Source organism: Martes martes, assembly GCF_963455335.1.
Source record: "Martes martes genome assembly, chromosome: 15".
Lineage (NCBI taxonomy): Eukaryota > Metazoa > Chordata > Mammalia > Carnivora > Mustelidae > Martes > Martes martes.
In genome coordinates, this window is record NC_137903.1 from 2466683 (window position 1) to 2487104 (window position 20422).

The 20422-nt window shown below is 55.6% G+C and overlaps 1 protein-coding gene across 1 annotated transcript; it reads right to left on the reverse strand.

The window, feature by feature from the left end:
- Positions 1 to 14264: 14264 nt before the first annotated feature.
- LOC308355576 (ETS translocation variant 3-like protein) lies at positions 14265 to 18788 on the reverse strand (the record flags this gene model as incomplete). Its single annotated transcript, XM_080823894.1, is given in 5 exon segments — positions 14265 to 15242; positions 17603 to 17723; positions 18068 to 18257; positions 18387 to 18635; positions 18637 to 18788. Coding segments are annotated over 5 exon segments (1191 nt in total). The 3' UTR covers positions 14265 to 14763.
- Between the last annotated feature and the right edge of the window lie 1634 nt (positions 18789 to 20422).

Here is a 20422-nt window from a genome sequence, read left to right on the forward strand (position 1 = left end):
TCCAGCCTCCCAGGCTTGGTGCCTCACTGTCTGTGGTGACCTTGGAAACCAGCTCTCTCCCAGCGACACCCCTGGGAGCTGAGACGAACTGGATAACAGGGAAGGTGCCGAGACACCTTGTAAAGGAAAACGTGTGAAAGAAAACCGGTTTTAGATGGAAGGCTAATATTTTGGGAAGTTGGGTGTGTATGTGTGTTATTTTTTTCCCTCTGAATCAGAAAAATTTCCTAGGATCAAAAGTGAGCTCCAAAAAAGGTGAGATGCCAAGGGGGAAGATAATTTTTAAAAACCCAAAGCTTGCTTTAAAAGCAGAACTATGTTCTTAAATTTAAAAAAAAGTTATTGACATATAATAATTTTTTTCATGCTTAAAATGTGCAACTTGGTAAGTTTTGACACTTACAGACACATGAAACAATCACCACAATAAAGATGATGAATATATTTATGACCTTGAAGTTTCCTTTTGCTCATTTCTGGTTCTTCCCTTCTACTCCTTCCCACTGGACCCCCTTACCCCTCCTCGCTCCTGGGCAATCACAGATCTGCTTTTTGTTCTCGTAGATTACTTTGCATTTTTTAGAATTTTATATAAATAAAATCATACAGTAGGTATTCTTTTCTGTGTGACTTCTTCTGCTCAGCATATTTTCAGGTTCATCTATGTTGTTGATTGTACCAATTTATTGCTGAATGGTATTTTTGAAATTTCAATTTTTTTTTTCTAAAGATTTTATTTATTATTTGACAGACAGAGATCACAAGTAGGCAGAGCAGCAGGCAGAGAGAGAGGGGGAAGCAGACTCCCCGCGGAGCAGAGAGCCCGATGTGGGGCTCGATCCCAGGACCCTGGGACCATGACCTGAGCCGAAGGCAGAGGCTTAACCCACTGAGCCACCCAGGCGCCCCTCAATTTCTTTTTATTTAATCTATGTTTTATTTGTGTAAGTAATCTCTGTATCTGACGTGCGGCTCGAACTCTTGACCCCGAGCTCAAGAGTCACATGACTGACCCAGCCGGTGCCTCTGAAATTTCAGTGTCTTCTTGCTTCCTGCGAATACATAGAAATACAGCATTTTTGGTCTATTGATCTTACATCCTATGATCTTCCCCAAACCACTCTAGTGGCTCTAGTAGGTATTCATTGATTCCGTCAGGTTTCCTGTCTCGGTGAGCATCTTGTCTGAGAATAAAGACGATTTCACTCTCTCTTTTCCAGTGCGTCTTCCTTGTATTTCTTTTTTCTTGTCTAATTGCACCAGCTAGAACCTCCAGTGCAGTGTTGATTGGACTAGGAAGAGCGCACCTCCCTGTTTGTTTCTGATCTTCGGAGGAAAGCGTTTGTTTTTATACTGCTAAATACGGTGATATTTGTAGGTTTTTCATAAGTGCTCTTCTGTCAGATTGCGGAAGTCCCCATCTACTCCTAGTGCGCTGACGGTTGTTTTGTTTCGTTTTTTAGTTTTAAGATCAAGAGTAGATGTTTATAGCTTATCAAATTCTTTTTCTGGATTGATAAGGAGGATCATATGGTTTTTCTTTTGTAGTTGCTTCATATTGTGGATTTTCAAGATTGAACCAGCCTTGAATTTCCGGGATAAACCCCACCTGGTTGTGATGTTAACTTTTTATTTACTACTTGATTTGGTTGGCTACAATTTTATTAAGAACTGTTATATCTTACGTTCATGAAAGACATTAGTCTATGCCTTTCTTTTCTTATAATATCCCATCTGGTTTTGAGTAATGTTGGCTTCATAGAATGAGTTGGGAAGAATTTCTTCCTCTTCAATTTTCTGAAAGAGTTTGTGTGGAATTGGCATTACTTCTTCTTTAAATGTTTTATACACTACCCCAATGAAGTTATTTGGGCCTTGGATTTTCACTGTGGGACAGTTCTTAACTACAAGGTCAATTTTTTTATTAAAAAAAAAAAAAAAAGAAAGATGGGGAGAGATATGCCATGCTAACACTAACCAAAAGAAAGAAGGAGTAGCTGTATTCATTTCAGACAAAGCAGACTTCAGAGCCAGGAAAGTTATCGGAGCTCAAGAGGGGTATTACGTAATGATAAAGGACTCAGTATTCCACAAAGACATAATATTCCTTACATGTATGCATCCAACAACATAGTGTCAAAACACATAAGGCAAAAGCTGATAGAACCACAAAGAGAAATAAAATTCATTCACTATTATAGCTGAAGACTTTACACTCCTCTGTCACAGGTGGACAGATCGAGCAGGCAGAAAATCAGTAAGGACGTAGTTGAACTTAAGAGCACCACCAGCCAGCTGGATATAATGGACATGCATAGACTACTTCACCCAGGAACAACATATTCCACATTCTTCTCAAGCTCACATGAGACATTCACCAAGGTAGACCACATTCTGAGCCATGAGACACACTTCAACAAGTTTTTTTTTTTTTTAAGATTTTATTTATTTGACACAGAGAGGGAGATCACAAGTAGGCAGAGAGGCAGGCAGAGAGAGAGAGGGAAGCAGGCTCCCCGCTGAGCAGAGAGCCCGATGCGGGGCTCGATCCCAGGACCCTGAGATCATGACCCGATCCGAAGGCAGAGGCTTAACCCACTGAGCCACCCAGGAACCCCTCAACAAGTTTTTAAAGGGCAGAAATCATACAATGTTTGTTCTTAGACCTCAATGAAATTAAATTAGAAACCAATAATTGAAAGGTAGCCAGAAAGTCTCCCAAAACTTGGAAATTTAACTGTGCTTCTAAGTAACAGATCGAAGTAGAAATCTGAAGATAAACTTTAAAATATTCTGAATTAAATAAAAATACAATTCATCAAGATTTGCAGAATGCAGCAAAAACAGTGCTTCAAGAGAAATTTATAGCATTTAATACATTTTTTAAGAAAAGAAGATCTAAAACCAATAATCTAAGTTTCCACCTCAGGAAAACAGAAAAAGACGAGCAAATTAAATCCAAAGTGAGCCAAAGAACAGAAATGATAAAAATCACAACAGAATAATGAAATTGAAAATAAGAAATGAGTAGAGAAAATAAACCCAAAGTCTGGTTCTTTGAAATGATTGATAAAATTGATAAGCCCTTAACCAGGCTAACTAAGAAAAGGAGCGATGACACAAGTTACTAATACTGGAAAAGAAAGAGGGGCATCACTACAGAACTCGTGGACATTCAAAGGGTAATAGGGGCACCTGGGTGGCTCAGTCAGTTAAGCTCTGGTTTCAGCTCAAGTCACGATTTCGGGGTCCTGGGATCCAGCCCCATTTGCATTATGCATGGGGCTCCCTGCTCAGCAGGGGGTCTGCTTGCTTCTCTCCTTCTGTCCCTCCCCACTGCTTGTGCTCCTTCTCTCTCTCAAATAAATAAAATCTTTTAAAAGGGGCACCTGGGTGGCTCAGTGGGTTAAGGACTCTGCCTTTGGCTCAGATCATGATCCCAGGGTCCTGGAATCGAGTCCTGCATCAGGCTCTCTGCTCACGGGGAGCCTGCTTCCCACCTCTCTCTGCCTGCCTCTCTGTCTACTTGTGATCTCTCTGTCTGTGAAATAAATAAATAAAATCTTTAAAAAAATCTTTTAAAAAAAGGTAATAAGGGACTACTATGAATAGTTCTATGCCCACATATTTGATAAGCTAGACCAAGTGGAAAAACTCCTTGAAAGGTGTAATCTACCAAAACTCACACAGGAATAAATGCACAATCTGAATAGGGCCATGTCTTTTTTTTTTTTTTAATTGAACTAAAAATTAATAACCCTTCAAAACAGAAAGCACCATGCACAGATTTGTTCCCTGGTGAATTCTACCACACATTTATGAAAAAAAAATTATTCCAATTGTCTTTAATCTCTTCCAGAAGGGAGAAGCAGAGGAAATACTTTGTAAGTCATTCTAGGAGGCCAATCTGACGCTCACAGTCAGACAGACAATAATGAGAATACTGCAGACCGATGTCTTTCGTAAACATAATTACAGACATCCTCAACAAAATATTAGCAAATCAGATTCAACAATGTGTAAAAAGAACTATACACCACAACCAGGTGGGAATTATATGAGGTATGTTAGTTTGCTTCAACATTCAAAAATCAGTTACTGTGGGTGTGCCCGGAGGGCTCAGCCGGTTACGCCTCTGACTCTTGATTTTGGCTCAGATCATGATCTCAGGGGCGTGAGGCCGAGTCCTGCTTGGGCTTCCTACTGGGCATGGAGATAGTTAAAAAAAATTCTATAACTAATAGGGGATTATAGAAAAGTTGCAGAAGATAAGGTTAATATACAAAAGCCAGTTGCTTTTCCACATACTGGCAATGAACAAGTGAAATCTGAAATTAAAAACACATTACCATTTACATTAGCATTCTCCAAAGTGAAATACTTAGGTGTCGATCTACAAAATGTACACAAAATCTATTTGAGGAAAACTACAGAACTGGTGAAAGATATCGAGGAATATGCACATATGCGTGTGTGTATCGGGAACCTATAGATTAAGAGATTTTATTTTTAAAAGATTTTTATTTATTTACTTGAGAGAATGAGAGAGAAAGATGCCGAGCAGGGGGAGGGGCAGAGGGAGAGATTTCCAAGCAGACTCTGAGCAGAGTGAGGACCCTGCCGTGCTGCTTGATTCCCCGGATTCTGAGATCATGCCCTGAGCCGAAACCAAGAGTGGGACGCTTAACCAACTGAACCATCCAGGCCCCCCAGATTAAGAGATTTTAAAAAAACATATCATGCAATCATAATATGTGGCCTTTATGGATACTGATTCAAACAAATAAATTGCTAAAACTTTAAAAAGCATATGGCATTTGTGAGTCAATTAGAAATTTGAACTCTGGATATTGGGAATTGTTGATAAGAGTGATACACTGTTGGGGCGCCTGGGTGGCTCAGTGGGTTAAAGCCTCTGCCTTCGGCTCAGGTCGTGATCCCAGGGTCCTGGGATCGAGCCCCGAATCAGGCTCTCTGCTTGGCACGGAGCCTGCTTCCCTTCCTCTCTCTCTCTGCTTGCCTCTCTGCCTACTTGTGATCTCTGTCAAATAAATAAATAAAATCTTTAAAAAAAAGAGTGATACACTGTTAATACTATGGCTATGATAACAGTACTGTGGTTATGTTAGAAATAGTTATTCCTTAGAGATACATATTGAGATATTTACAGAGGAAGATGTTTTTAAGGGGTTAGAGAATAAAACTGATGTCTTTAAAAGTGGCAACATTTAGGGGCACCTGGGTGGCTCAGTCGGTTAAGCATCCGACTCTTGGTTTTGGCTCAGGTCATGATCTCAGGGTCGTGAGATTGAGCCCCATATTGGGCTCAGCACTCAGCAGGAGTCTGCTTGAGATTCTCTCTCTCCCTCTTCCTCTGTCCCTCCCCATGCACACTCTCTCAAAATAAATAAAGAAATAAAATCTCAAAAAAAAAAAAAGTTGCAACATTTAGACTGATGGCTGACTTCTCAATATCGACCATGGAAGCCAGAAACCGGTGGAACGATGGCCTCCGGGAGATAAACACAAATCCTTGCCAACAACTGAAAACACCTGTACTGGGGTAGTTGTAGCTTTCACCAGAAATCCCAAGATTTCAGGGGCTTCCCCCTCGGGACAGGTGAACGGAGGGGCACGCAGCTTCTGTGTTTATTGACTACCTTGTCCAGGCGGGCAGAGCCGAAGCCGAGCTCATCAGACCTGCACCTGCCCCACTGTCGATGACTGATTACAGTACCGTGTGTTGGCTTCACTGTTCCAGTCCCACTGCGAGATTATGTCATCTTTATGATGTGATATTATGACAAAACTTACCTTTTAGGGGTTTTGGTGATAATAGTTTATAATAGTGGAGTTGTTAGAATTTGATTCGGCGTAGAGTAAACCCTCAGCCACTGTTCATTATTCTACTGTGTCCTCCCGAACATGGAGTCTGTGTGTTCTGCTCACTGTCTGATGGTGTCCCCGAGCCAGCTTGTGCTGGGCGGGCTTGTACTGGCTTGCGAGAACTAGTCGTACCTGTCTCTTCCCAGTTCCACGTTCAGTGACGTCATGTAGCTGACAGGACTGTGCTGCAAGTGTTTACACCACAGTCATGGGCACGGGCTCTAAATCAGGGCTTTCTGGGGCATCTGGCTGGCTCGGTTGGTGGAGGGTGCAGCTCGTGATCTCAGCGTTGTTAGTTCAAGCCCCACATTGGGTATGGAGCCTACTTAAAAAAAAAAAATCAGAGCTTTTTAATTTTTGTTTTTGGAGAGCTGGGTTACTAACATCCCATTATCTGGTACTTAGTAGACACTCGATAAATATTTGTTGACTGGAACGAACATGTCCCTAGGTGAGTGGGTCGAGATCATGAGTCCAGCCGTGTGCCTCCTTCTTCCAGCCTCCCCTTCTGAAAGCTGGGTGTGGACTTGGTACGACGAGTGTGATGAGCACGGCGAGCGCAGCCAGTGTGGCGAGCGCGGCGGGGCAGTGCGGGGAGGGGCCGGGCAGGCATGGGACATCTGTCCTTACCACTGTTAGCAGCGCTGTAGGAGACAGCCTCACCACAAAGTCACCGTTGTTGCTCGACACCTGACCACAATGGCCCGTGGTTTTACGGTGTTCACTTGGTTTTCCTGCCCGATCTGTGGGTGTACTTAGGGCCTTAATATTATCATTTATTCTTTTTTTTTAATTTTATATTTTTTTAAGATTTTATTTATTTATTTGACAGACAGAGATCACAAGTAGGCAGAGAGGCAGGCAGAAAGAGAGAGGGAGAAGCAGGCTCCCTGCTGAGCAGAGAGCCCGATGTGGGGCTTGATCCCAGGACGCTGGGATCATGACCTGAGCCGAAGGCAGCGGCTTTAACCCACTGAGCCACCCAGGCGCCCCTATCATTTATTCTTAAATTCATTTACTTTTTATGTAAGTGGTACAATCTCGTAGTTTAAAATCACGGATACAACATCCATGCAGTGAAAAATCCCCTCTCACAGCTGTGCTCTGTCCACCCGGTTCCTTTTCCCTAATGTAACCTGTGATCAGTTCTTGTTTGCCTTCCCAGACATTTTCATGTGCAAGCAAGTAAGCGCGAGTAGGCATTCCCCCGCTTTCTAGACAAAGGGCACCATCTCACACGCACTGCTATGTCCCTGCTTCCTTCTCTCAAGACAGATCTCAGAAGCGTTTCCACATCGGTACCCAGCGAGCTTCCTCCTTCCGTCTGTGCGTGTGTTCCATCATCCGGATACGCCGTAATACTCTGCTTTGAACCCATGCTGTATCATGTTACCTTGAATTTTGCTTGGGGCCACTTTTTTTTTTTTTAAGATTTTGTTTATTTATTTGAGAGAGAGAGAGAGAGAGCAGAAGTGGGGGAGTGGCAGGCAGGAGGGAGAGGGAGCAGCAGGCTCCCTGCTGAGCAAGGAGCCTGATCTGGGGCTCGATCCCAGGGATCCCAGGACCCGGGGATCATGACCTGAGCCAAAGGCAGAGGCTCAATGACGGAGCCATGCAGGTGCCCCGAGACTGTGTCAGTTTATCTGTGTGGTTCTAGTGTCGTAGATGGAGCGGCTGAGGCTCAAGTCATGAAGTGACATGTCCAAGGTCACCACGATCGTCGTAGCACGTCAGGCAGCTCAGCGACAGGGAGGGCTCCCCTCCCCGGCAGCGCGGAGCCTAAAGTTTCGTCCGTGCTGCGGAGGCGAGGCCCGGTATGGGGCCAGCGCGGAGAGACCCTGTCTGACCCTGCCTCGGGGATCAGGATGAGCTTCCGAGTGAAATTCCGGAGGATGACAAGGAGTTAACTTAGGAAGGGGGCAAGAGAGGGCCTTTCCCTGAGGGATGCTGGGGACACAAACAATTTGGCGCCACTGGGATGTCAAGTGGGGGGTGGGACGCCTCTGCCGAGTGTCTCTGAGCGTCTGTGTGGGGTGCAGCGGGGAGCTCCTGGCTCCCACGTTTTCTGAACGTGGACTCGGTTCTGGGGGTCTCAGCCTAACGTCCACGAGTCTTCTGCGGAAAGGATACGAGAAGACTCAATAAGCTAATCACGGTTTGGACTATACGGGAGTATGACCTCTGTGCTGCCCAAGATTCCGTGCCCGCATTTGCCTGTGCGCGACGAGCGGCCCCAGGAAAGCTGCTTTGGCGGCACAGTCCCCGGCGGGGAACAGAGGACGCGGGTCCTGGCAAGCGTGAACGGGCCTTCAGCAAGAGAGCCGTGGTGGGAGGAGGGAGCCCTCACCCGCCTGCCGATCCCCGCGACCGTGCCCCGGAGGGACCCCCAGTGCGGTGACGCCTCTCGCTGCCATCGGTTTCAGCAGATACCCTCGGTTGCGGTAAATCAATGTGGTCATTAAAAAATGTATCCGCTTGATAACTTAGTTTCTATTTGGTAAGTTGCCGCTGCTTTTCTGGTTTGAGGTGCCATAAGTATATATTTATACCTACTTTTATGTCTCTGTGTCTTTAAATGACACTATTGTATAAATAAATTGTGACGACGTTGGGGGAAGGGCACGGAGGACCGTTTTTCCTTTCAGGGGAGCCACCCCAGGATTTAAAATCAGGCATTTTAAACAGAAACGTATAGAACGTGAAAGGCGGTCTCTGCTGGCTGGCGAGGGCTGGTGAGGGTCAGCGTGGGGCTCTCCAGAAGAGGGCAGATTCGGGAAACGCTTCGGAGGTCAAACTGGGAGAACTGATGGCTGATCAGGGGTAGGAGGTGAGGCCCTGACCCCCGAGTTTCTCCTTGGGTGGAAGTAGGGATTTCGTGGTGTCAACTAAAGCCAGAAACAGAAAGGAAGGGGCAGTGGGGTGGGGGGTGGGGGGGTGGTGGCGTGGAGATACTGAGTCCCCCTGGCGCAGGACACGTGTGAGGTGTGCAAGAGCACGGGGCACGGGGCAGATGCTCAGCAGGCGGTGGACGGAGGAGCCTGGGGCTCAGAGCAGACGGGGCGGACGGGGCGGACGGCTGTGTGGATGTGGGCAGGGTCGAGTGTAGTCGGTGGTCAGGGCGATGAGAGAGGACGGAACGGAGGCCGGGGAAGCAGGCGCAGGGTGAGCGGAGCTGTGGCCAGTGCCATGGAGAGCCCTGGGGGTGGGGGTGCGGAGGGGACCCCGGAACGGACTTTGAGACAGAACATCTTAGGGGTGGGAGACCTGGAGGGGCGGAAGAAAGGTTGTTGACAATGGTGCATGCAGGGAGAGGCTGGACGAGATAAGGACCAAAGTGTGGTCACTGGGTCGCGTAACACGGAAGTCAGGGAGAAACACGGCACTGCCCCCTTCTGAGTCCCCCGACACCGGCCTTGGACTCGTCCTCAACCACCTGCCTCTCAGGTGCGGCCCCAGTCACTTCGGTGGAGTGGGCAGGAGAGGGGCACCTGCCTGACCTTCCTCGTCTGGTGGGGGCAGGGAGGGCTGCGTCACTGGGGAGACACCCCCCCGATAGGACTGGAGGGGAGACCTAGCGGGGTAGGGAGCCTTGCTGGGGAGTGGGGGGGACCACCAGGAGGAAGGGGTGGGGGGGAGTGAGAGGGGGGATTCGGGCGGAGCCACGGGCAGGCCTGGGAGCCGGTGCTGTGGGAGGGCGGGGTCTCCATCAGCCCCAGGGCTGGTGACCAGGACACGTGACTGTGACGGACGATGGCACAGGGCTTCGCTGTTCCTCATGATTCGGGACACCTGCTGCCCGGGGACCTGGAAACCTCAACAGGAAACCCATGGGCCCAGCCGATGGCATCCCAGGCTTCATCTCTGAGTGCCTGCTGGGGTCAGCGGTGACCGCGCTCTTGGGTCTCATCTGTTCGTTGGAGCAGAACGTCCGGCCCCCGGCCGGGTCTCAGCCACTGAGACGGAGCTACAGCTTCCTGGGCTGAGCCCTCCGGGACCGGCAGGCAGGGGCGGCCTGACCCAGAGCCGAAGGTCGGAGCAGGGAATCAATTAGATCAACGTTTTGAATGGAAATACCGGCTCCCAGCCCAAGTGGGGGGCGTATCTTAAGGAAATTATTTACCTTTCTAACGGCACACGAGGTGCGTGATGGCCTGGAAAGCAAAGCGTTCGTTCCCCCTCTCCTCCAAGCCTGAAGAGCTCTCCGTTTTGCTTTCTGTCTCTCTCTCTTTTCTCAGTAGGCTCCGTGCCCGGCGTGGGTCCCTGTGCACGGCTTGAACTCACGACCCTGAGATCAGGACCCGAGCTGAGATCGAGAGTGGGACGCTCAACCGACTGAGCCCCCCAGGCGCCCCTGCTTTCTCTTTACATGTTTCTATTTCCTCTCTCTGTCCTTACTTGGCCACATACGAATTTAAAATATCTTTTATTTCTTTTTATTTTTTTAAGATTTAAAAAAAAATGATTTATTTAAGCGATCTCTATGCCCAGGATGGGGCTCAAACTCAAGTCCCACGATCAGGAGTCGCACGTGCCACCCACGGAGCCCGCCGGGCGCCCAGAGGCATTTTTTAAATACGGAAGGAGGGAGGTGGTCCTAGTTCCCGGTCTTAAGGCAGGAGAGTGCAGAGCAGAACCAGCGAGCGAGCGAAGGGTGTTCGGAGAGTGGAGGGACGGAGCAGTTTGCCTCATTAAGAGGAGCAGGGGCAGGTGAGGCGGGGCTGGGCGGCCGGGGTTCGGGGAGAACCGGTCCCTCTGCCGCCGTCAGCGCAGGCCTCAGAGCCGGCTGGCTGTCTGCGCCCCGGCTTGGCCACCTGCTGGGGACGTAGCCCTGAGCAGGTGTTTCCCTCTCTGGTGGGCTTGACGACGCGGCTGGTTCGCGGGAAGTGGTGCGTGAATGTGGCTTTTTACGGTATTACAATCCTTTCTGAGGACAGTGGGGCAGTATGTATCTGCAGCCATTAAAATGTTGTGATTCTGGGGGCGTCTGGGGGGCTCAGTGGGTTAAAGCCTCTGCCTTTGGGGCTGAGGGGGCTGTGCTTCTCCCTCTACCCCTCCCCCTGCTTGTGCGCTCTCTCTGTCAAATAAATAAAAATCTTAAAAATAACTAAAAATGTGATTTTTGAGCCAGTTATTTTATTCTTGAGGATGTAGCTCAAGGAATTATTTCAAAAAAGAAAAACAGATGATAACTTTGGACCGAGGTTTCGACACCATCGTATTTACACAGGAAATAACGGGAAACAGCCCAGAAGGCCAGTGAGAGGCCGCTGGCCGAGCGCCCGCCCCATTGGCATGACCGAACGCTCTGAGTGGTGAGAGGCCCGGCGGGACGTGGACTGTCCGAGCTCAGCGAAGCGCCCACGAAGTAGCCCTCGGGGAGAGAAGCGGTCCCGGACCCACTGGCGTTTTGATGACTTGGATAGCGTTGGGCACACGCGGCCCAGCTGTTTGTGTTTGGGGTTAGAAATGCCTCCTTAAGATTCAGTTTTAGGTACTGTAAAGTAGGTTGGTCACTAAACAAATTGTGTCTTTGAATTCGGTGTTGGACGTGATGGAGAGGGCGTACGCTCAAGCTCTGTGTACGGGCTCGGAGCCCCGCGTCCCTCCCGGGGCCCTGCGGCCGCGCTCAGCTTCTCTGCCGGGCGCTGGCGTCCGAAGCCCCGCCACCCCCCAGAGTCTTCCGAAGGGCCGTCGCTTGTACCTCAGTGCCTCCCAGCACGTAGTAGGCTCTTAAACACTCACTGGGTTATTATGCACGTGTGCGTACGTGTGTGTGTGTACGTGTGTGTATATGTATATACATGTGTGTATAAGTATATGTGTGTATATACGTATTCGTGTGTGTACGTGTGCATACATGTGTATATACATGTGTATACATGTGTGCATGTGTGTATACGTGTGTATACGTGTGTGTGTGTTTGTGTGTGTGTACTGGAATTTTCTTCTCCCCTCTTGGGCAGGGTCCTCATTTGGGAACCGAGGAGGGAGAGGGCAGAGATTATCCTCGCTGCCACCAGCAATTCGGGGCAGCAGATGACTTGCTTTTGGGTTTAGATCCCCGGGCCTCTTGCCCATGCACGTCAAGGTTCTAGTGACAAACGCCTCGCCTGAAAGAAGCATGTGCTGTGTTACCCTGAGAATCCCAGCTTCGTGGGGGCACACGCTGTTATTCACATCACGCAGCCGGGGTGAGCACACGCCGACCTGACCACGTGTGCAAATGCACAGACATAGCGACATGTTTGCTCCTGCGGTCGCACTGAAAATCACACAGGAATCGCGGAAAATCTCCCTCTCGATATGTAATATGCTCGTACCTCTAAGGGGTCTGAGGGCCTCTTAAGCCCTCAGTGCTCGTGACTGTGGTGAGGTGCGAGTGGGGGAAGCTCCCGTTTTACCTGTGACCTCGGACAAGCCTCTTCCTGGCTACGGGCCACGATCCCCACGGGCCTTCTGGCTCCCAACAGTCTAGAGCTCGTGAGGCTGGGGTGGGCGACTTCCTCAAACGCTGCTCGAACCCACGAGTGTCCCTGTGCTTGGTGTGACAGCGCCGGCAGCAGGGGTGTTTGGGGCGCTGACTGCGTGTCTGGTCCTGGTTCCCACTGCTCCCGGAAGAAGGCTGGACGTCTGCTCTGCTCTCCCCGGGGCGGGGGGTGTTGATGGCTGCAGGCAGCCAGAGGCTGTGACGTCGGGGTTGATAGCTGTACCCCGTTGTCCCAGAGGGGCTGCTAACTGGCCGTTTGTGGTCACAGGAGACCTGCGGACCCTTCGGTGGCTCGTCCGTGATTTGCAAAGGGGGCTTGGAACGGGACGGTTTCGTAAACTGTTTCTATCACCCCTTCTCAAACCTAGCCATGTCCCCAGGCTGCGCCCAGCCGCACCGCCCCCCCCCGCCCCCCAGTCCCTGGACGGCCCGGTGGGAGCGGGCACGGCGCTGGTGGAGGCTCTGGCCACCAGAGGGCACTCTCACGACACAGAACCCCCGAGGCGTCCTGCTCCGGGGAGCCCGCCAGGACTTGCTGAGGCCACCCTCTGCTGGAGTGAGTCTCAGCCTGGGACAATTTCCTCCCCCTAGGGACAGCTGAGAGCATCTGCTGGTGTCCGGAGGCCAGGGACGGATGTTGTCAGCAACCCGGGATGCACAGGACGGCTCCCACCACAGCAGCGTAGACGCCCCAGATGGCCACGGTGCCAAGGCTGGGAAAGTGGGCTTTACCCACACGCACAGCATCCCCCACCCCCACCTGGGTACGTCTCCTGGCCTGTCCCGTCCCAGTTCACCTCCCCCAAAGGGAACTTTTGGACACTGGCAAACATTGCTCATTGCCTGAAACGCAGCAGTCACAGAAGGGGTGGGTAGGGCAGAGGGCACACGGGGGTCCCGGGTATGGGACCCTGTCCGTGGGGTTGGCTCTCCAAGCAGCGCCCAGGCCCCCTGACAGAGCGAGCCAGTTCCTGGGGCCGGAGGGACAACAGCAGCTCTTTGTCTCCCAGACTGGGCAGGGTGAGGGGACGCCCCGGCCTGGGGGCTCCTCCCTCCCAAGGGGCTGGGGCTAGGCTTGCAGCTTGAGGAGCCAGCGAGAGGCAGCTCCTGACATCTCCTGGGGGGAGGACCTGTTGTGGGGGAGGCGGAGATGGTGCTCCGGCCTGTGTCCCGCCTGCAAGCCCCAGGGGCCGGGCTCCGGCACGTCTCAGCCTCTCCATGGGGTGAGGGCCTGACCCCGAGCTACTCGAGCTACTCGGGGCCTCTCCCTCCCCACACATCAGCCACAGAGAAGGACGGGGCGGCAGCAGAGAGCAAGGCGCACACCCGCTCCTGGAGGAGGGACCAGGACCCTCTGTGCCGCCTTAGTTCCCGCTCCGCATCCAAGCAAGGAAGGGGAGACAAGTCCTGAACCTGGCATGGGCAGCCGAGAGACAGGAGGGTGGTCTGGTTCGCTTGCCTTGGCTCCGGGAACATTCTGCCCGTCGGCTTTGCCCTCACACAGCAGGAGCCCCCCTCTCGCGTGTCCCCCTCCCCTAGCCACCCAGGCTTCTATCAGCTCCGTGTGTCATTCTGAGGCCCCGGGGAGAGGGGAGGGGACCCTGCCAAGGCCCTCCATCACCCCACCCCCTTCGCATGTGCTCAGAGGTCACGCAGGGACCCGACGGTGGTTCTGGGAAGGCCGTGCTCTGCGCTCAGGGTCCGTCCGTGCGCCTGGTCTCCCACATGGCTGGGAGGGGGGCGCTCCTCGCCAGGCTTCCATCAGCCTCTCGCTCTGGGGAGGGGATGGCGGCCCCTCTCTCCACCCCTTGCCCCTCCCACAAGAGCCTTGGGTGGCGTTTAGCCCTGCGCCAGGTCGGGGCAGCGGGAGTGGGTGGGGACGCGGCAGGGGTGGTCGGCCAAGAGGGCAGGCGGCCAAGGGCCTTTTATTCACAGTCTGCTGGGCAGAATTACAGAACCCACGAGGCCAGTCCCTCCCTGCCCCAGGCCCTTGGGTCTTAGGAGTTGGGGGGGAGGTGACGACAGAAGGAAGTGTCTGCGTGGACAGGAGCTCCCAGGGCTGGTGGAGGAGTGCGAGGAGGGCGGGGCAGAGACTGGGGCCTGACCCTCAGCGGCATGCTGACCCCTGACCCCCCAACCCAGACGCCCACTTTCTCCCTCGTGTGGGCAGCGGGGGGGCTGGGCCCCTTGAAGAAAGTGGAGATGAAGACTGTCTCCTTCATCTGATTGACACCTGGGTGGGAAGGGGGGCCTTGCCTCAATCTTCCTCACGCCTGCAACGCTCCCCACCTCTCCTGTCCAGCTCTACCCCTTCGAGCCGGGCCAGCAAAGCCAAAGAAGCAGCAGACAAGAGGAGGGATGAGTTTGGGGCCCCCCCATCTCTTCCCCACCTAAGGAGGGTCCAAGGGCCACATTGCCTTAAAGTTCTCCCGCTGGGGGGACGCGAGGCTTTTGTCTCCAGTTTTGGGTCCGTGAATGTCTGCGGAGAAGCCCTCCCTGGGATCCAGGCGTCTCTTTGCACCCATCATGGGACAGGGCTTCACCTCCAGGCCCTGGGGCCTCGGCGACAGGAGCCGGAGCCTCTCACCACCCCCCTGTCCCAGCCCAGCCAACAGGGGGAGTCCCAGAAAGGGGCGGGTCCCTGCGGGGCCCCTGGGCCCTGGGAGCAGGGTGTCTGGCTTGGAGGCCCCCGGGAACGGCTGCTCCGGGGGGACAGGAGGCAGGAAGGGCCCTGAGAGGTGGGTCCATTCGGCAGGGAGGGAGGGTGGGAGGGGCGGGGCGCAGGATGCCAGGCTGGGTGGCTGGTCTTGGAGGCTCCCCAGGAGGCAGCATGGGCCGAGCTGGCAGGGGCCCGGGAGAGAGCCAAGGCCTGGAGAGAGAGGAGAGCGGGAGAGATCAGGCGGGATGCCCCGCATCTCCACCCACTTCCCTTTCCTCTTCCTGGAAACCTCCTCTCCCCACTGTGCACCTTCCTGTCTTCTTCGCTTGGAGTCTTATTTCCTGGGGGCAGCCTGGGTGCGCCCTTCATGGCCCCTGTACTCTCCCGGGGGCCCCGATAGAGTGCGGCACTGGTGCTGTTACCTCCTGTAGGTCTGTGTCCCCGGCCCAGCCCAGAGGGGACAGGCCTGCCTGCTGCGCTCTCCCTGGACCCAGCCCCACCGGGCGCTGTTAGGAGCTCAGTGCCCGTGTGTGCAACGACTTGGATGAGGACTTCGTCCTTTGCCGAATCTCCGTGAATCTTGTCCTCACTCCGTCTGGCCTGGAGCAAGGGGCTGAGGCTCTAGTGTGGGGCCCTGGGCTTCTCTGGCTGCCTCTGCTTCCCCAGGAGCCTCCTCCCCGCCGCTCCTCCTCCCAGATCCGCCCTCACGCCCCCCTGCCCTCCTGCTCTGCGGGCATCCTGCAATGGGGTGCCCAGCCCTGGCCCGGGTCTCGGGGTGACTAGCAGAACCTCACACCACTGTCTATGTTTCCAAAGGCCCAACTCCAATCCCTCCAGGTCCCTCCTTGGCAAGGCCACATCCTTTAACCGGAGAGCGGGGTGAGCGCAGCGGTGGGGCTGGAGTTATAACAACTGGAAAAACACATCAGTTAGGACTTCACACACCGGACGGATTTGAAAGGAACACTCTTTCTGAAGTCGGGGCTCTGAAGGGGAGAACAGGACGTGGTCCTGCATGGGGCAGGGGTGCCCCCTCCCTGGGTCCCCAGGGTTACCATCCTCCATGTCCCCGGGTCTCCTGAGGCCGCGGCTGTGTCGGCCCTGGGCGGGGGGAGGCTGAGTCGCACACAGAGGAGCCCGTTCTAAACGAGCTGCCCCCTGCCTCGCCTTCCGGCGCCTGCTGCCCCTGCCTCCGAATCCTGACCTCTCTTCCTCCCTGAAGCAGCGTCCTGCCGGTGAGGGGCGGCTCCAGCCTTCTGGAATCCCAGTCCAGAAGTGAGCCCGGGGCCGCTCCCCCCTCCTGGGGACCTAAGCCACGTCTGGGTGCGCGCAGAGGGCAGGGAGGAGCACGGAGCTCCCTCCAAGCTGGGGCTCACCAGGGACACCGTCTCCCCCTCACGGTTTCCCAAAGAGAAAGCTGTGTGCCCGAGGCATTCCCGGAGCCGGGGGGCAGGGGGGTGGGGAGTGGGGTGGGGTGGAAGAACAGGGGTGCCGGGCTCCGTCTAGTTCCAGGGGCAGGCGGGTGGCCATGCGAGTCTCGGCATGCCCTGGGCGGCCCACACCCACAGCCTCAGCGGCACTCTGGGGCCCAGAGCCAGGCCCTTCTGGGACCCCAGCTACCTACCTACGCTGTGGGTAGGGCTAAGGCCAAGGGTCTACCCCCACGAAATTGCTGGGAGAGGAGGAGCAGGTCTGGGACCTCTGTATGGAGCCTTGGGCTACTGGAGGGTCTCTGGGATCTTCCTCGCAGAGAGAATCACCTCCCTGTTTACAGCCCTGGGAGAGCTGGCCTCTGCCTCCATTTCCACGGTCTCCCCCTGGGCAGTGCTGGCCTTTCCCAGAACCTCTTTCCTGCCCCAGGGCCTTTGCAGATACTGTTCTCTCTACTTGCCATGCTCTCCTCCCTCTCTCTTCTGTTGGGCCTCCTTCTCCCCTGGTCTGGGTGGCTTGGTTCTGGCCCCATCAGCTTCTGCCTAAGTGACCCTCCCCAGCCGGCCGGCACCAGCCACACGCCTCCTGGAAACCCAGCTCTGCATAGACCCCAAGTCGTCTTTCTGAGATAAAAATCTCAGCATGGCCTCCCACCCATGGGGTTCAGTCCCACCCGTTAGCGTGGCTCTCAGTCCTCCGTGACCAGACACCTGCTGCTTGGCCAGCTTCATCTGCCCCCCACCCCGTCCCCACGCCCTCCGCATCCCTTGTCTCTGAGCATGGCAGGCCCCCGGGGCGCTTCAGCTTTGCTGCACCCGCTCTCTGCTGTCCCAAAGCTATTGCCTCTGCCTGGGCACCTCCTGCACCTGCTTCGCCAGCCCAGGGGTCGCCCTCCTGCAGGACAGCCGCCCCTCCTCTGCGTTCCCGGAGCTCCTGGCTCTCCCCTGAGTCTCGGCCCCGGTCACCGACCATCGAGACCTGCACACCGGGGGAGTAGCCGGGGCTCGGTTTGTGGAAGGGTGAACGGCGCGCAGCATTCCTTGTCTCAGCCTCCCACCCGGGCACACTGTGCGCTGGGGCTGGCGGTCCTCCCCTCCTCTGCTTCCCGTCCCTGGGCCCTCCGCAGCCCCGGCACTCACGGGGGGCGCCGCTGCCGCTCCCCTTCTTGTCCTCAGTGGCCTCTGGCAGCCCGTGGGGGGTCTGGTGTCCAGCCAGCTGCTCGGCCGTGGCCCGCGGGGCAAGCAGCAGGCCGTGCAGGAGCTGGGGCGGGGTGAGAAGCAGTGGTGTGGTGGGACGGGCTGGCCGGCCTGCGTTCCCCAGTTCACATGGTGCCCATGGCCACTTGTTAGCACAATGGAGTGTTCTCAGATGGTTGTTAAACGGTCACTGCCCACACGCCCGGGGGCCTCCCCTGGCTCCCCACCACCGGAGGACTGACGCCTGGCAGGGAAGGAGGCGCCCTCACTCCCAGGTGTGTGCTGCCCCGTGAGCCACGCAGGGGTGAGTCATGGCGCCGCTCCTGCCCTTGGGCGCTCAGGGACTACAAGGCGGGGGGAGGGCGGGGGTCTCCTGGGCAGAAGGGCCGGGGCTGTGGGGGCACCTACCTCGCTGGGCAAGCCCATGGGCAGCAGGGCTGGGCTGAGGAGGGCGGGGGCCCCCAGCAGCACATGGGGGGGAGGCGGAGCCCACACCTCCCACAGAGGGTAGTTGACCACGATCAGCCTGCTGAAGTTGAACTTGTACGTGAACCGTTTGCCTTTGGTCTTGTGCAGGATCCTCTTATTGTAGTAGTATCTGCAGGGTCGGAGGCGGAGGGCGCGGACTCGGCCCAGGGCCAGCGAGCCAAACCCCCGCGGGGGGGCGGGGGTGACAGGGACCCTGACCTCTGAGCCCTCGGCCCCGCCCCTGCTCGTGCCCCCTCACCTGAGGGCCCGGCTCAGCTTGTCGTAGTTCATCTGGGGTTTGCACTTCCTGCGGCCCCAGAGGCGGGCCACCTCGTCGGGATCCTTGATGACGAACTCCCCGTACTCTCCCTGCTGCCAGGCGATGACGTGGCGGAACTCCTCCTTCTGCAGCAGCTCCAGGATGAAGTGCCACAGCTGGGTCTGCCGGGAGCCCGGGGACGACTCGGCCTTGCAGGCCCAGTCCGGGAAGGCCACGCCTGGGGGCAGGGGTGTGAGTGCCACCCGGCTGCTCGCTCGGAGGCCCCCCGGCCGCCCCCTGCCCCTGCTGTGGGGGGCCTGGGGGGCTTGGCAGAGGCTCACCTGAGATCCAGGGGCTGCCCGGGCCGGCGGGGGCGCCCTCGACGGTGCAGCTGCGCTGCATGGTCCTCTCGGGGGCAGCGAGGGCCGCGTCTGGGCCTGGTGGGAGGTGAAGGAGGGAAGCAAGAGGAGGGGGGAGACTCGAGGGGCGAGCGGAGACTGAGGCAGGACCCTGGGGCGACCCGAAGCTCCCCCCACCACCCCGAGGGCCAGGCCGGCCTCCTCTGGGGGTGTCCTCCCGGCCAGGGCTGGGGGCTGAGCCGCCTGCAGGTGGGTCCCATACCCAGCCCCCGCGGGGGGACGCACACAGGATGGGCTCTCTGCTCAGGGCTCACGGAATGGAGGTTTCCCCAAGAGAAGACATGAGAAAATGTAATTAATCGGTGGGTCCTGGCCAACCTTGAGGAGATGCGCAAACCCGTAGCTCTGTGGCCCGGTAGGTGGTTGCGAGCGTGGGGAGACCTGGGATTGTGCTTTTCTCAGCGGGGGTCTGCCGAGCGGGCCCAGGCCTGGTGGGCTGGGGCTGTCCCAGAAGTGGCTGGCAAGGGCATCCACGGGGGGCAAAGAAGTTATCCACGGCGTTCAGCATCTGTCTTCCCCTCAGAGTGGCAGCTCGAAGGCGTCAGGAATCCCCGCCGTCTGGTTCACGGCCGGCCGGCTCCCCAGGGGCCTGCCCAGCACCGGCTTCCGACCCGCAAGTGCTCTGTCGGTGTCCACTGAGTTACCGAACCCCGGGCCCTTGGATAATGGGATCTTGTCTGTCCCCAGACTGGCGGGAGGCATGGCGGTGAGATGGGGGGGAGGATGGGGAGTGGGCCCCCACGGCTGGATCTTGCCTGATGCAGGCCAGGGCGGTGGGAGGAAGTGTTCATGTCCTAGAGCCTTCCAGATGGGGTCAAGGCTGGCACTCCGGACCGGCTCCCACTGTCAGAGGGCAGAGTGTGGGGGGGATGCGGGGTGCGGGCCTGCTCCTGGCGTAGATGGTCCCTGCACGGGCAGGATCGCGTGTGCACTGGGGACCAGCTTGGGTGACCCGACTCTGGGTTTGCGGCTTCGGGGGGAAGTCGGGCAGAGGGAGGGCTGCTCTCGGCTGGAACTTAGGAGGCCGGAAGGTCTGGAGGGCATGTGGAAGCCTGTCTGGAGCGGCCGCCTCACTTCCCAGATGGCTCACCGAGGGAGAGCCTCCTGACGCGCGGCGCTTAGCCACTGTCCCTCCACTCCTAAGGCACAGCACCTGCTTGCTTGCCGCGGTCCTCAAACGGAATCTCTCCGCAATGCAGATTCTGATGCTGTGGGACTGGATGGTGCCTGAGAGTCTGGATTTCTAACATGCTCCTGGGTCCATGGACCCTGCTCTAAGCAGGGACCCTCCTGAGAGCGGAATCGGGGAGGGGGTCAGGACGGCTCGGGATCCCAGACACCTCAGCCAGTGAGACCCTCCGGTCCCCCCACCCCAGAGGTCATACGGGTCTCCTGCTTTCCCTTTCCCAGGGGGTCACCGGACAAACCGACAACTCCTGGGGAAGGTGCTTCTGGGGGTCCCCAGTCTGGCCTGAGCAGAAAGCATCCCTGGAAATTAAGGTGGCCGAGGGCGAGCGGGTCCACGCCCACTTGGAGTCTGCGGGAGTAGCTCTTCCCACCCGGCCCTCTGCCAGCTGACATTCTGGAAATTCTCCTGGTTCTTTCCTCCCCTGAAGC